Source organism: Hippopotamus amphibius, chromosome 9 (genome assembly GCF_030028045.1).
Source record: "Hippopotamus amphibius kiboko isolate mHipAmp2 chromosome 9, mHipAmp2.hap2, whole genome shotgun sequence".
Classification (NCBI taxonomy): domain Eukaryota; kingdom Metazoa; phylum Chordata; class Mammalia; order Artiodactyla; family Hippopotamidae; genus Hippopotamus; species Hippopotamus amphibius.
Window position 1 is genome coordinate 89,539,471 of NC_080194.1, and position 16,806 is coordinate 89,556,276.

The following is a 16,806-nucleotide window of genomic DNA, read 5'->3' on the forward strand; positions in this document are numbered from 1 at the left end:
TCCCCGCTCCATCCTTACTCTTTCCTGGGGACTGAAGGGTGGCCCTGCTTCTGAGTCTCTGGGTCAGCTCACAATTATATCCCAAACAGGCTCAGGCTGCTTTCCTGGGACCAGGAAGTTAACAGCCTTGGCATGAAAGTTCCTGATGAGCCAATGTCCCTTGCTCATGCAACCTCAGGACGGCAGTGTGCCCAGAGCCTGGCTGCAATTCCCAACTGCACCAACTGGCTTGGGGCCTTCCAACCCGAGCTTCACCAAGGGCAGCGGCTCATCCTGGGCTCTCTGGCATCTGCCACCCCTTCCCTGTATCAGACACAGAGGCTGTTCCGACACAACACTCTTTCTTCCTCTCCCCCTCCCTCCACCTCCTACTTCCTCCCAGTTAGTCACGATGAGGTCACGCTCAGCCGCTGGCTCCCAGGCCTCTCCCTAAGGATGGTGTGTATGTTCAGGGAGAGAGAGAGGAGGGTGCTGCAAGGCATCATGGGAAAAATGAGCTCTGGAGTCAAAGAGATGTGGATTTGAGTCCTGGCTCTGTTAGTTGACCAATCTGTGTGACCTTCAGCAAATTACCTAACCTCTCAAACCCTTTGTCAAAGGGCTGTGTGGGAGGCAATTTCCTTACCTGTATAAGGGGAATAGTAATACTTGGTGTATAGTGAGAATCAAATGAGATAAAGTGCCCAAAGCACCTTGCCCAGTGCCTGGGCGTCTGCACATCTTGGTTTATTTTCCTTGTTATGAAGTGTGAGGGCATCACTGTCAATTCAAGGGGCTGAGAAATCCTGGTGCCCACCTGCAGGCCCGCAGGTGAACTGGTGAGAATGTGAGGGTGTGGGTGTTGGTATCTGATGGCATCCGAGAGACCGAGCGAGAGGGAGTGAGGAGGAGCCTTAGGGAGGGCGTGGACGTGTGTGCTTGTGTGCAGAGAAGAGCTCCAGTCTAAGTGTGTAAATGAGCGTGACCAGCTGAGCTGCTCTTCCTCTAAAATTTCCCCTCTCTAAGGGAAAGATCTGTCATGTCTGTTCTTGTCAGTAATGAGAAATCCAAAAACCCTTCCCGGGGAGGGTGGAACTGCCCCCCTCCCCACCCCCTGCGAGGCTTATCCAAGGCACGCAAACTCCAAAGAGGCCCTCCCCTGACAGAAGCCAGGAAACTTTCACCCAACCGGTGGGGAAACCGTACCTCCAAAAGATGTCCAAAGGGTCAGGGGCCTCTCTGTAGGCTGCTGGGGCCAGAGGGGCTGCCCCCAGGCTTGTCCTAAGCATGAGGGTTTCCCAAGCTTTAGAAAGGTCACACAGGCAGCCCAACCCATCAGGCCTGTGGAGCGGGCCACCTCTGGGCTGGGCTGGTGCTGCCATGTCTTGGTGTGGGTTGGGCTCCTTCCCAAGCATCTCGTCCAAGGGACCGGGAGAGGTGGGGCCTGGGCTGGGATCCTCAGAAAGCACAGGCAACAGGCCACATCCTGACCTGCCAAGGGCTCCTTCAGGATCACAGAATCCTCAGGAATGTCCTCCCTCCTCCTGCCCTGGAAACAAGTTGGGCTAAACTATCCCTCAGATGAGAATGCGTCTCATCTTTAAAGACCTTGAATGAGAAGCTGATTCTACAGTCTCCTTACTTCCAGTGTTTGATAAGCCCCACTGGCTGCAAGTACTTCCTCACAGCTTACCTAAGATGCATCTTTAACTGAAGCGTACCTCTATCTTAGGTCTTGAGGGCAGAGGGAGAGTAATTGGCCTGCATGTGTCAGCAAACTTCCCCAATGAACACAATTGCAGAAGTTGCCTAAAAGGTTTTGGGTTAGGACTCCAGATTGTTCCTCTCTGACTGTGAAGGATGTACCCAGAGTTAAAAGCTTTTTAGGAAATGTTAGTAGTGACTTCAAATCACTCTGTAGATAAAGGAGGAGAAGAACATAGGTCAGAGTTTGACCTCCACTCCAGACTTCCTTTTAAACTTGGACTTAAAATATGAGTGGGAAGGACTCCTAGTGAGTATCCAATGCACCTCCAAATTGGGGTTGTCTTCCCTTCCCCCTGGCTGTCTCCTTCTCCAGCCTACTCTTCTCTACCTGACAAACTCCTACTTACCCTTCAGAGCTAGACTCAAATATCACCTCCTCCATGAAGCCTGCCCTGAGCTACCAGGAAGAATGAGCTGTTCTCATGTCTGTTTGACACCGTGCTTTTTACACACTTCTAGTAAAGCATGAATGAGATTGTATTATAATCACCCACTCAAGAGTCTCTCTCTCCCCCCTCCCCTCTCCCTCTCCTCCTATCTCTATCTCCCTAACTCCTCAAACTAGATTGTGAGTTCCTCCAGGGCAGAGACCATGTCTTAATTTTCTTTGTATTCCCACACCTGGCATAGTACATGTTCCTTCCCCATCCCCAAATTTATGGAATAAATGAAACTTTCAGCTGAGAAAACTTATACCAAAAATATTAAATGACTTGGCCAAACTTACACAGCTAGTTAGCGGCAGAAACAGGACCAAACAGAACCCAGGCTTTCTGACTTTGTTTTCGATTCTCACGTCTCTGCCTCACTCGAGGACCGAGTGCTGCTTCCTGCTTGTCTCCAGTTTAGACCTTGTCCCCCCAACAAACCCTCCCACTATCTGCCTCTGACATCACGCCCTGTCCTAGCCCTCAGCCCCCAGTCATCCCATCAGTCTCTGACTTCAATGGGAAGGTCCTCTCCCTCCATTCACCCTTCTCTTTACACATCCAGACCTATTCATCCTTCCATCTGTTCAATGCTACCTTCCTCTGACTAACTCAAACATCACCCAACTTGTTCCTTTAAAGCCTCCAAGCTTGTGTCTCTATTGTCCCACTGAACAGGGTTACACCCTCTTTCCTGAGCTCTTCTTGTTCTGTCTCTCCTGTTTTGTCTTCTATCTTCTTCTTTTAAATCAGGGTTCCCTGAGGAACCCAATCCTCCCTCCTTCGTACCTCCACAAATTCCTCTATACATAGTCAGTCCATGCAAACAGACTTGCCCAAGAGGCAACTCAGGCCGAACTTTGATGGGAAAAGAGCTGTGGTCTTAGATTCTGGACCACATCCTGCCTGCAGTTAATCCTAAATAGGGGCTGCGTTGTCAGTACTCTTTTAAGGGAATAATGAAGAGGTGACCCCAACATTGGATTGCAGGTTGGAGGAGGGTTTAGATGCAAAGGCTCTTGAAAGACCCCTTCCAATCCTGAGAGCCATGAGTCTATGAAGAAATGCCCTCAGACTTCCCTTAATCTTCTCTGTCCCCACACCTGACATAGTCTGAGTGACCCTCCAAATTTATAAAGGTTTTCTTCTGAATGTCCTTACCTGCCTGTTGAAATCTAAGCCGTTTCGATCATTTCCTGGAAGAGATTAAAAAAAAAAGGAAAATATTAATAGCTAGCAGGATTGGAAGAGGCTGAAAGCTAGAGGAAAATAGGATGGTGGGATGATCTTGTCTTTATTTTGAAAAAGAACACTTGCCTGCCCTGTGGCCAGAATCTTCCCGCTTATCCTGTTTCCTGGAAAAGTCTTTGGAAGATCTCCTTCAGAAAGGTAGGTAACCAGGGAAAAGGGGAGGCTGACTTGTCCAAGGTCACCTAGAGTCTAACTGGGATGAGAACTTGCCATTTCAGAATGCTTCTGCCAAATGGCCTCAGACAGAAGCTGTGACACCTGCTCTCATGGAAAAGCAAGGAATGACCAGCCACAGACACTAAAGGAACTGCCTGAAGGCAAGAAGTCTTCCTACTATTCCAGCCCTCCAGCGGTGGTGACACCTAAGTCATGTCAGGTCAATGAGTGTCACCCGTGTTTCCACCCCCCCCCCCAACTTTCATTCTTTATTTTATTCAATTTGTTCCCCTTATAATAAATGTTGGGTTGAAAAAGTAAATGTGTGCTTAATAGAGAAAACTTTTTGGTACAGAAGAAGTATAAAGTAGTAGAAAAATCAATCTGCAGACAGGCAGCCGCAATTAATATTTTTGTATATTTTATGGTCTTTTTATGCTTGTTTTTCCTCATTGATATACACCACTCTGTATAGATCTTTACCCTGTTTTTCTTTCTCCTACACAATTAAGGAACATCATCAATCTTTCTCGTATGCTTGCAAAGATCATATTTAATGGCTACATAATATTCCATTTATGGATATACCAAATTTTACTTCAACGTATACCTATTATTAGGGAAATTGCTTCCATTCTTTGTTATAGTTAAGCTTCCTCTTCATATGGCTCTTCAGGGCAGGAGTTGCCAATCTTTCTTTGTGCCCCATGGTTTATGGACTCTACAATGGCAAGAAAATGATATTAAATGCCACACACCCAGAGCCTAGCCCTGGCCTTAGTACAGTGTTATGTACTCTTAGAGCTCCTGTTAGAGCTCAGATTATATTGGTTGAATGAATAAATAAATGAATACGTGAATGAACTCAGAACTTTCAACCAGAAAATTCTTCTGCTTTCTGATGATTCTCCAATTGCTTTGGTTTGAAGTCCAAATTTCTTAGTATAACATATAATTCTCTGTATGACCTGATTTCTGCCTACCTTCCCTTCTTTGTCTTCTGCCTCTCAGGAGGTCACCTCCCAGGTACCCTGCACTCCAACCACATGGAAAGCTCGCTCATGTCCAAACATGCCACGCCTCTCCCGTTTTCACGCCTCCATGCACTGTTCCCTTTCATGAAGTTGGTCCCCCTTCTCTCTGGTCCTTCAGGCTTCTCTACCAGCCATGTGGCACCTGTTGTGTAACTCCGTCTTTGTCTGCATGCGTCTCTCCCCCTCTAGTCTACGCATTCCTTGAAAACCAGGAGGATGACATCCATTTTCCTCAACGGCTACCACAGTTCCTAACACAGATCAGAGGCTCAAGAAACATCTGATAGGTGAATGGATGGGGTTCAGGAGAATCCTCTGAAGATTTAACCTAAGCCCCCTTCCCTCTGCTCTGTTCTAAACGACAGGGAAATGCAGCCCTTGCCTGTGTGATTGGCTGTGAGGCATCTCCAAGGGCAGCTGGACAGGCAAGATGACAGCAGATGTTGAGGGCTATGGGATTCCGAGAAAGAGGAATCATTTCTGGATAGCAGCCTGATTTTGAGATTAACTAAGACGAAATAGATAATCTGTGAAAGGAGCTAAGATGGGAAGGGCCCACACACTGGAAATAGTGTATGTGCAGAGGGTAGACTTAAAGATAAAATTGCTTCTATGTCAAAAAAAAAAAATCCTTTTATGACATTGTAAAGGTGACCTAGTAAGGAGTAATTTTAAAATTTGACCAAAGAGCAAATTCATTCATTCCACAAGTATTTGCCAAATACACTCTCTATACCAGGCACCATTCTAGGCACTGGAAATATAATACTGGAAAAGACAGAAGTCCTTGACCACACGGAGCTTCTTTTCTAGTTGAAGAGACATAAAAGGAATAAGAAAACAAATATACAATTTCATTTAGAGAGAGTTTCTATGGAGAGCAATAGTACATGATCCAGGGAAGAGTGTGTCAGAAGTTGTCCCTAAGCAGGGTGGTCTGGGGACGATCACTCCAGGCAGAGGGATCGGGGACCTGAGAAAGGCAAGAACAGGCCTGCCAGCTGAGGAGCAGTGATGAGGCCCGTGTGACTGGAGAGATGTGGATGGGTGTGACCAGGGCCAAGATGATGTGGGTCTGGCCGGCAGGTCACGCTGAAGGCTTCAGCTTTCATGCCAAGGACGTTGGGAAGCGATCAGAGGGTTTTGAGCAGAGGAGTGACATGATTTGACTTAAGTGTTTAAACCTGTGATAATCAGCTGTCGGGATGAGGAAGGAGGAAGGGAGAACAACCAGGAGGCTTTTACTATGGGTCAGGTGAGAGGGGGCAGTGCACAGGACAGAAGGGCAGCCGTGGAGGTGGTGAGAAGGACCTGGATTTTGATTGATGGCTGACAGGACCAGCTGATGGATGGGAGGACGGGTGCAAGGGAAGGAGAGGAAGCATGATTCCTGGGGTTGCGCTTTCTCCATGGAGTGAGTGGTGGTATCATTCCCCAAGATGGGAGTGACTAGGATGGAGCTGGCTAGTGGTATAAAATCAAAAGCTGGGACTTCCCTGGCGGTCCAGCATTAAGACGTCACAATCCAATGAAGGGGGCATGGGTTTGATCCCTGGTCAGGGAACTGAGATCCTGCATGCTCTGCAACAGGAGAAGCCACCGCAATGAGAATCCCGCGTATCACAACGAAGAGTAGCCCCCACATGCCACAACTAGAGAAAGCCCGTGTGCAGCAATGAAGACCCAACACACCCAATAAACAAATAAATAAATAAAAATACAAAAAATTTTTTAAAAAGCTGGATTATAAAAAAAAAGGCTTTACTTTTGATTTCTGCAGATGCCCTTAGAATGTTGTTTGCGAGATCCACAAAAATGCAAAAGATGAGCAAGCAGAATTCAGCTATTAATTTAAAAACCCTACAGCCAACAAAATGAACAATTTCTCTTGCCCAGGAGTTTCTCTGGGGCCTTTCTCCAGAGGCGTCTCCCCATGAGGACGCACCTGCTGCTTGGAGCCTGAAGATGGAGTTTCCCCTTCTTATCAAACTATCCTGACCTGCATCAGCATCATTGCTTAATCTTTTTAGACAATCTCCCGGGCTGACTGAATGGCTGGACTGGTGGGGCCCGGACCAGCCAGGGCCTCCTAGGAGGTGAGCCCCCTGGCACAATGGGACAGCAGAGAGTGGCACTAGGTCAGCACTGGGAGCTCAGTCACGGTTCAGTCCCCCGAAGTGATTTCACTTCTGATTCTAATGCCACTGCTAAGCAGTGTTCTCCGAAGACATGGCTCCCCCCAGCTGGGCAGAAGGAGCCCAAAGCATCTGGGGGTCTAGGTGGAGACACCACGATATAGTCTAATAGAGGCGTTAGTTCATTTCTGATAACACTGTCGATTCTCTCTCCAGATATGAATGAGGAGGAATGGCCTCAGCCTTCATTTTACTGCTTTTCTTCTTTTTCTCTCCCACGGTCCACAGGACTAGTTTCACCTGATACCTCTCCACACCCAGCCTACAGGAAAGGCCTGGGAGGTGATGCCTGGGAACTCTGGGCCAAGATCAAGCTCACTGGGGTTCTGCTGCTGCCCTAATGCTCCAGGTTGAGAGGTGACTGGCAAGCCATTCCCAGGACTCAACTTATTCATTTTTGAAACAGAGAGGAAGGCACCCCTCTTTCCTAGAGAAAGGAACGGATGCAGTCACCATATTGTGGGAAATACTGGTCCACAATCACCAGAAACTTCTTTTCTACCCCTTTAAGATGTGGTGTGCAGGAGCAGCAGGACATACTTGAAACAGTCCTGGACTTGAAGTCGGAGGATTAGGGTTCAAGCCCTGGCTGTGTCGTTCCCAAGCTGTGCGACCTTGGTCGAGGCAGGAAGCTCCAGAGCCTCAGGCTCCATGTCTCAGTGGCAAAATAAGGTCATAGTTCCAATTCCACGCATTTCTCAGGAATACAGTAAAGCTCAGCTATTAGCTGGGAAGCACTCTCCAGTTGCGGGCTGGGCTCCAGACGTCCCAGGCCACTCCATCATCAGGATAAGCTTGCTTCTTTGTCAGGGATTTTGTACTAGCTATTCCCTCTGACTAGAATGCCTTCTCTCCCTAGAAAATACACACTCATCCTCCAAGACCCAACTCAGATATCACATCCTCCATGAAGCTTATCCAAAGCAAAATAAGGGATCTTCTCCTCTGTGTTTTCACATCTCTTACTTACATCTCTTCCAGCACCTACCACACTTTTTAGAGTCAGTGTTTTGTGTATCTGTTTCCCTCATGAAATTGTGAGCTCCTAGAAGCCATGCCATCTTATTCATTTTTGTACCCGGAGAACCTAAAACAGTGTTGAACACATAGTAGGAGCTGGGTGACTGTGTGTTTAACTGACCCAAATGTCTAGAAACTGCTACAGAGATGAATCTTCTATTAAGATCTAAGAAATCACAGGGGCCACTACTTGCAGAAACCTGAACATATTCTATTATCCAAGCTCTGGCTTTGGAAGATGGCAGCCACTTGCAGGAAAAAAACAAAGCAGGACAGACACACAGAGGGGCTGGAGCATTATTTTTACAGTTGGAAGGATACTGAAGTCCAACCTCAGAGGGAAGCATCTTGTGGTCACACAGCCTCAGACACCCTGATCTTGGACTGAAGCTTAGATTTCTCAACTCCCATACTCATACAGTTTTCCCAGTAAACCCACCGCATCCAGAGTGCAACACAGAGGAAACCAGTATTAGACTGTAATCAACAATTTAGGCAAATGAACAGGATAGATGTGATTTGGAAGTGATTTAAAGCAGAGAGTGAGATTAACTCAAACAACTGGATGATGAGATCAGGACTGGAAAATACGTTGGTTGATTCTAATAGGAGGCCAAACCAACAAGATAAAATGCAACAGGAATAAATCTAAGCCCTGCATTTAGATTAAAAAAAGGTCAACTGTATACGTAAACGATAGAGGAGCCTGAACTTAGAAATGATTAAGGTGGTAAATTTTATATTTCATATTTAAAGTTAATATTGTATCTTTTTTACCACCAAAAAAGGAGAAAAAAAGGTAAAGATTTTTTTTTAAATTAGGGAATTATGTTTTGACAACTACTCTAACCCAGAAAGCTACTTTTCTACCTCGCATTACGTAAGCAACTAAAGCAGTCAAATTGTTCAAAAGTATGCCCTACCTTTAAGCCTATCTGCTACATATGATCAGGCAATCTTACTCTGGGTATGTATCCACAGGAAATGAAAACAGGATGTCAATCAAAGAGAGAGCTTCACTCCCCTGTTCACTGCAGCCAACCTAAGTGTTCATTAGTGGATAAATGGATAAAGAAAATTATATATATATAAATAATATTCCACTATATATAGTGGAATATTATTCAGCCACGAGAAAGAAGGAAACCCTGCCATTTGTGACACATGGATTGACCTTGAGGGCAGTATGCTAAGTGAAATAAACCAGACAGAGAGAGACAATTACTGAATGGGATCACTTACTTGTGGAATCCGAAAAAGAAAAAAAGGGTCAAACTCATAGAAACAGAGTGGAAAAGTGGTTGCCAGACGCTGGAAGGGTGCAGAAATAGGGAGAAGTTGGTAAAAGGGTACAAACTTTCAGCTATAAGATGAATTAGGTCTGAGGATCTATTGTATAACATGGTGACTATAGTTGATAACACTGTCCTGTATAATTAAAATTTGCTATGAGGGACTTCCCTGGTAGTACAGTGGTTAAGAATCTGCCTGCCAATGCAGGGGACGGACATGGGTTCGATCCCTGGTCCAGGAAGATCCCACATGCTGTGGAGCAACTAAGCCCCTGTGCCACAACTACTGAGCCCACCTGCCTAGAGCCCGTGCTCCGCAACAAGAGAAGCCACCTCAGTGAAAAGCCCACGCACCACAACAAAGAGTAGCCCCAGCTGGCCGCAACTAGAGAAAGACCGCTTGCAGCAAAGAAGACCCAAAGCAGCCACGAATAAATGAAATAAGTAAATAAGTTTTAAAAAATTTCACTAAGAGAGTAGAACTTAAATGTTCCCTCTCACACATAAAAAGATAAATATGGAGGTGATGGATGTGTTAATTAACTAGATGGTGGGAATCCTTTCACAATGTGTACACGTATCAAGTCACATGATGTACATTGTAAAAATCTTACAATTTTATTTACCAGTAACACCTCAATAAAGTTTAAACCAAAGACTGTGCTACAATGTAAAGCCTGATAGTTTTTCCAACAATACCAATAACGAACCTCAAACTAGAACAGAAATAATCACAGTGGATACATATGGTGATTAAAAATTCAAGTGTGCATAATTTAAGGTACTTGACCATCAAAATATTTATATTCTGTATTTTACATTTTCAAAGATGCTAAATCTCCTAAAGAAATATATCTTCCTCCAACAAAATTTAGGAAAAAATGATTTCCATTTCTGTTTATTGGCAGACAGTATTTGGAAATAAACAAAGTGCAGTTCCTTGTGGGGAGGGGAAGAGAGAGGAGGCTGGTGTTAGAGTGTCTCACGTGAAAAAGAAACCAAAAAAGGGAGAATTTCAGTTGACCTAAGCCAATATTGGCCTGATTGTGCTGCACACGTGTGATGTAGCTGCTTAAAAAACTAACACTATCCTGGACTTCCTAGGTGGTGTAGTGGTAAAGAATCCGCCTGCCAATGTAGGGGATGTGGGTTCGAGCCCTGTCCTGGGAAGATTCCACATGCCATAGAGCAACTAAGCCCGTGTGCCACAACTACTGAGTCTAGGGCTCATGAGCCACAACTATTGAGCCCATGTGCCGCAACTATTGAAGCCCATGCGCCTAGAGCCTGTGCTCCACAAGAGAAGCCACTATAATGAGGAGCCTGCGTACCACAATGAAGAGTAGCCCCTGCTTGCAGCAACTAGAGAAAACCCGTGTGCAGCAACGAAGACCCAATGCAGCCAATAAATAAAATAAATTAATTAATTTAAAAAACAACAACAACTAACACTATCCTATGCATTAGCAGACATGCAGATCATTGTAGATCTCTGCTGAAAGCATCATGCCCAGTTCAGGGCAACATCTTTTTTAAAAGGGACCCTGATGAACTGGGCTGCACAGTATGAGGACCAAGATGGTAAGGGGCCTAGATGTCACACCAAATGAGAAAGGATATTGAGCCTAGAGAAGAGAACACTTGCCCTTAGGTCAAACCTTCTTCCTAGGATTGCCACAAGAATTAAATGAGAGGTTCATTTTGTTAAGTGTGATAATAGTATTGTGGTTAAAAAGAAAAATGTTTTTTATGTTTTAGAGATGCAGACTGCCATATTTAGGATTGAAATGTTATAATGTGTATAATTTACAAGAAACTATTCCAGCGACAGGAATGGCAGAAATTTGATGGTTGACGAGAGCAGGCGACAAGTATATGCGGGCTCATCATTTTAGTGTCTACCTTTATGTGTGTTTGAAATAAAAAGTTAAAAGTAAAATATTTCCCTCCAAAATGGTTGAAACAAATATGAGGAGAGGTTAATAACTGTTAAATCCAGGTGATGAGTATGTGGATGTTCATTAAGCATTAGGCTGTTCATTAATCAAAAGTTCATTTCTTCTCTTTTCTGTATATCTGAAGTTTTTCAAAATAAAAAATTTTAAAGTAACTCAATGAGGGAACATTTGAAAGCTTTACTTGGTACAGTGCCTGGCGCATAGTAAGTTTTTAAGTAAATGTCAGTGTACTCTTCCTTCCTCCTCAAATATTGGCGTGGATGCAAAGCAGGCTTAGCCTGCAGCTCCAAAGACCCAGCTCCACAAGGGTCAGTGGTGGAGGCTCCTGGGAAGCAGGCTTCACCTCAGTGTAAGGAAGAATTTTGTAAAATGTGGCATTGTCCACCAGTGAAACCCACAGTTTCATATCAACAGAGCTCCCCATTGCTAGGAATATTCGAGCAGAGGTTGCTTACTTCAGGGATGTTACAGAAGTGGTTTTTGAATCGAGGGGATATTTGATAACAGCAAGAGGGGGGAATCGCAGGTGATCTCAGGGGATTGAACGTTCCTTCCAACTCTTAAGTCTTAGGATTCAATGCAGCTGATTGAAATGTACCAGGGCTTTTTCTTTCCCTTCCAGAAGCTGGTCACTGTGCAGCATCTGCAGAGAGAGGCAATGAAGGACCGAAGAACTCTCCCCATCATTTCCCTTTGTCCTGTTTGTTCTGCCCACAGATAAAAGGTAAGTACACAGAAGAGAGGGATGGGGCAGAAAGGGCTCACAAAAGAAGATTCAGACTCCTCTCTTTGTATGTCTCGGGGGCAAAAGGGTAAGATCTATGTCAAGCAGAAAGGTACACCAGCTAAGGTCTCTCGAAGCCTCTTTTTGTTCTCATGGTCTCCTGGGACTCTCTGGACCATGAAGCTTCTAGTAAGAAAGCAGGAGCACAACCACCTTGGAACTCTGGCTCACAGGGCTGGGAGGGACCTCAGGAGATTATCAGGCAAGTTCTCTGCCTCTGGGAAAATGAGCCATTATCATTCACCCCATTTTACAGGTGAGAAAACTGAGTCTCAACAAGGTTAAGTGATATGTACAAAGTAACAGAGCTTTTACAGTACGGTCATGTGTTGAGAATGATCCTCAGGGGAAGACAAAAACGCACGTCTCCAACCCCAATGTGGCATATTCTTCCCACTCTAGCATGACCCCACTGTTACCATCTCTGAAACTTGCGCCAAGTCTGAGGACTCCAACAAAGGCCCAGCTAAATGCCCAACTCCAGAATCTCCCTGGTACCACACGGTACCCAGAACTGTTCATCTATACCAAAGGGCTCCTGACAAAGGAGGAGGCCAAGAATACAGTTAGAGGGGTTTGGGTTAATTATGAAGACAACATCCCAGTCCATAGAAAATGGGATTTAGTGACCAAAAGAGGGTAAAAGGCACCTTGAATCAGCGGAAGCCCTGGGATTCTGGATAGAATTTCCTTAGACCAGGATGTAATACCCATTGTAATACCCAATGGGATTCCAGTGAGAGAGGCCAAGGGTCAGTCTGTAGGCACTGCAGGAGGTGCCTGGGGGTCAAAGGCAACGTATACCCCTGTCTCTCCTCCCCTGGCATCTGGTGGGCACCAGGTCAGCAGTCCAAGCCACCTGGCAAGGACCCCTGTTGGACAGTAGACAGGAGGAGCGGGCGCCAGCCCTCTGCTTTCCCACCTCTGAGCCACAGCCTCGCAGGCCTGCTGATTTGCATGCTTTGGCAGCACTGGGATGCAAGTTTGCCTGGGGAGCAATTCTCTGGGTGAGGGAGGTGGAAGCACAAGAATGGAGAACTGTTCCAGCAGGATTTTTCATTCCTGCCTGGTAAACATGCAGAGAGCATTCTGCAATGAGGCCGAACCTCTCCCATGTCTGGGCTGCTTCTCTTCTCACCAGCTCTGCTCCCAGGTTAACCCAGTAAGACGTCCACTGTCACTTCATGACCACTTGGCAACGTGCTGGCACTTCCTGGGATAGCAACGGTTAAAGGAGCCAGGACCGTGGGAGCACTTCTCAGTGAGGTCATTCAAAGAAGTCAAAACAGTTTTCCCCAGGACCCCACAGACAACGTGACTACCTTTTTTGTTACTTGAGATTCCTCCAAGGAACTGGGCACTGTTGCCTAATGGTCAGACTTCTGTACAGAGAACACACGGTGAACTGAGCTTGAGTGTCACTTCAAAGGCTGTTTTATGCTGGACTTTGGGCAAGTTGCTTGATCTCCATAGCCTTCAATTTTCCTTACATGTTAAAACAAAAAATTCTGTCTGTATTCCTGCCACCTTCTTCATAGGAGCAAAGAAATGCCCAGGAAGAAACTGAGGCTGGCCCCCGAGGCCACCTAAAGAACAGGACACAGGAGGACCTTGATGGGCTGCAGGGAGAACACTGGTGTAGGGAATGGGAGATCTGAGCTTCAGTTCTCTGTCAGCTGAGTGTCCCCAGCTGTGGACAGCAGATGCAAAGATGCAGCATGCAAGCCGTGCCCAGGGCAGACATCACTAATGGACCGCCGCACTTGCTTCCTTTTCCTAAACTCAGTGCATAGCGACCACCACTGATGATCAGAAGCAGCTCTCCTGAAGGAATCCACTTGCTACCCCAGGACAGGAAGATCTTACAGGGTCCCTCCACCTTTGACTGTCTGTAGATTTGGGGATTTTCGTGACTTAAAGCTTCTTCCTCTCTAGAATGGCAGAGTAAACATGACTGACCTCAAGGCTTCCTTGTGACGTGGCCTGTGTGAGCGTCCCAATGACTTTCTCCACCTGCACTGTCATGAGACTGAACCCTGAAGCCTTGCTCCCCAGGCCCTTCCCACAGACGTCAGGAGTGTGGGGTCAGGGAAAGCGCCCACTGCTCACCTTTGCTAAAAGGGAAGCCCAGCCTCCTCCAACTTCCCTTTATAATTTGTCATCATTCTTTGATAAATGAAAGGCTCCTCACCAAGGTCTTTAATTTTTTTAGGAAACAAAATCCCCATTTCTTCTCAGTCTGAGCTATAGATGGAACTCTCTGAGGCCCCCTGCACTGCCCCTGCACTTCCTGCTGGCCACACACAGAGGCCCCGGGGAGGCAGCATGGTCAGAGGCTCTGCTGAAGAGGCCAGGGCCTCAGGCCCCTGCCTGGAATGGGGCCAAAGGGCCAGGTTCTCCAGCACAGTCTCCTCTCATAATCCCCTGACCCTAGAAAACAATAAAAATCCAACTTCAAAGGAAAAACTCTGTTAAAGAAACCAGGGTTCTGGTCACCCTTAAATAAGCACAGGTCAAAGAAGCACCTTGGCTACTGTTTTTCTATCAGAACTTTCTTGGACTCAAGGGAACCACACAGAGACTCCTGGTGCTGCACCTACCACTTACAGGTAGGGATGCTAAGTCCCAGACAGGATGAGTGATGAGCTCTAGGTCACACAGGTGATACACGGCACAGCGGGAGCAAAGCCCGAGCCCCAATGCCCAGGCTTGACTCTCCACCACAGCCCCAGGGTTTCCCTAAAGGTCACCTCCAGACCAGCCCCTTCTCTACTCCTTGCCCAGCCCTGAGAGGGGAGGAGGTTCAGAGAGGTTTAAGGTTGGTAAGAGACGCTTCATCACCCCCTTTCCAGGCTGAGTGAAGTGGGGGTAAGCAGGGTGGGTGGGAAGAGCAGGACTGGCTACTGAGAGAGGCATGCAGTAGGGCTCTGGTCCTCATGTGCGCACACAGACGTCTTTTGTGTGGCTCCTTTGTGTGGCTCAGAGGGGCACGTGCATGGTAAGAAAGCTTACACAGGAGATGCTATCTCACATTTGTAGAACAACTCACACTCCTGAGAGCTGCCACAGATACAGTCTCGTCTCATCCATGCCTCACAACTCATTTTACAGATAAGGAAACCAAGGCTGGGTCACAGCGCCTGAGCTGGAGGAAGGGAATTTGGATCTCATGGCTCTGGCTGCATGGCCGGTGCGCTGGCCAACATGCATGGGTCTCGGGACATGCACAGGGTGCGGTGCACTGTCATATCCAGTCCTTATTAGAGCCTCGCCTGCCTGTGAGGTCTACAGGGCCAGGATTCCAGAACTTCTGTTTCACCAGCAAGTAAGCTGAGGCTCAGAGAGGGCAGGGCTCGCTCGTTAATGTCACACAGCCGTCGTCTTCTCCATCCAGACACCATACCCTTCCCCTCACCCGATGTAAGTCTCTTCCTCTCCTGGGGCCCGTGTTCCTAGGGCCGGAGGGGCCACTTCTGAGGGAAGGGTGATGGGGAGAGGGGAGGCTTTGTCTAAAGAAACAACAAAACAAAAACAAAGGATGGAGGACTGCCTCTAGGGTGGGGAAAGGGCTTTTAAAGAAACAGGGATCTCAACTCCCTGCTGTGACCTTGGGAAAGTCATTCCCCTTTTCTGACCCCAGTCTCTTTCCCCATGAAATAGGATAGTGGGACTAGATCAGAGAACTTTCAAATATTTTGGCAGGAGAACACGGTTTTCAAACAATAGGGATTAATTAATAGCTGACATTTATTGAGCACTTACTATGCACCAAGCTTTGTATTAAGCATTTTATACACAAGATAGCATTTAAGCCTCACAACCACCCTATGAGTGGGTGCTCTTATTATCCCCATTTTATAGATGAGGAAACTTGAGGCTCAGAGAAGTGAATCAACTTGCCCAAGGTTACAGATTAGGAAATTGTTGAGTAGAAACTCAAGCCCATGTCTGCCCACCAGCCAAGGCTGACCACACCACAGTATATATAATATACTATCTCCAAATGAAAACATGTTTGGAGCTGCCACGGAAACTTGAGGGGAAAAAAGACCTTTACATTTTTCCAGAGCTATAAACATCACCTAATCTCCTTGAAACTGTCCCATCCCTAAGCACTGGGTCCTGGGAGCAGGGGGCCTTTCTACCAGCTCCCTACCCTCCTTCCAGCCATTTCCTGATTACCTTGAGTCAGTTTGTTTGAGGGCCCTTCACCAAAGCATGTTTCCCACTCCCAAGTGCAGGTGGATATGACAGTGTTTCGGCCACAAGTGAATGAATTCACAGGTAGGTCTACTTAGGAGACGGCCCATATTCCTAACAGAGGGTCCCTAGATTGGCCATTGGGTCACTGCCCTATCGTGTGGACACTCTGTCCTTCTGATACTAATCCTGGCAAATTGCATTACTGTATGGCAGGCTCTGCTCTACATATTTTACGTTGGCTTATTCAATCCTCACGGCAACCCTATGAGACCTGTCTCTATTATTACCTCCACTTTACAGTCTAGGAAACGGAGCAGAGACAGTAAGTAACCAGCCCAAGGTCATATTACTAGTAAGTAGAAAAGCTGGGATTCAAATACAGACTCTGGCTCCAAAATCTATGCCCTTAATGCCTCCACCTTGGTAAGCTGGGGGCAGGGGCGCCCTTCCTAATATATTAGAGGAACTGAGGGGTACAGGAATCCCCCTCTTACAAACAATAACCGGTGAGCAGAAAGGATCAGTGTGTGCTCACAGATCTCAGCATTTTAGAGCTGGAGGTGATCTTAAAGACCCGCAAGTTCAGACCCTTCATCCAATGCACAACCTTGGGCCTGAAGATGGGACGTGACTTGTTGACACAGGCTCACGTTAGAGATGAGAACCCATCTCTCCTCACATCTCCTCAGCCAAAGGAGAAGGTGAAGTCTGTTTCTCCGGTTTCACTGATAGAAAAACG

General features: G+C 46.6%; 1 protein-coding gene across 14 annotated transcripts in view; it reads right to left on the reverse strand.

Annotated features, from left to right (window-relative positions):
• Window positions 1–16,806, reverse strand: part of POU2F3 (POU class 2 homeobox 3) — an 83,939-nt gene that overhangs the window by 51,365 nt on the left and 15,768 nt on the right. For 8 of the 14 annotated variants that reach the window (XM_057749999.1, XM_057750002.1, XM_057750000.1 and 5 more), the window contains one exon: window positions 3,336–3,370. The exons of 3 other annotated variants lie outside the window; for them this stretch is intronic. In XM_057749999.1, coding sequence (XP_057605982.1) covers window positions 3,336–3,370 — 35 coding nt within the window. Of the gene's footprint in view, window positions 1–3,335; window positions 3,371–4,191; window positions 4,303–15,279; window positions 15,374–16,806 lie in introns of all 14 variants that reach the window. 3 more of the 14 variants (XM_057750012.1, XM_057750011.1, XM_057750007.1) reach the window with 2 other exon arrangements.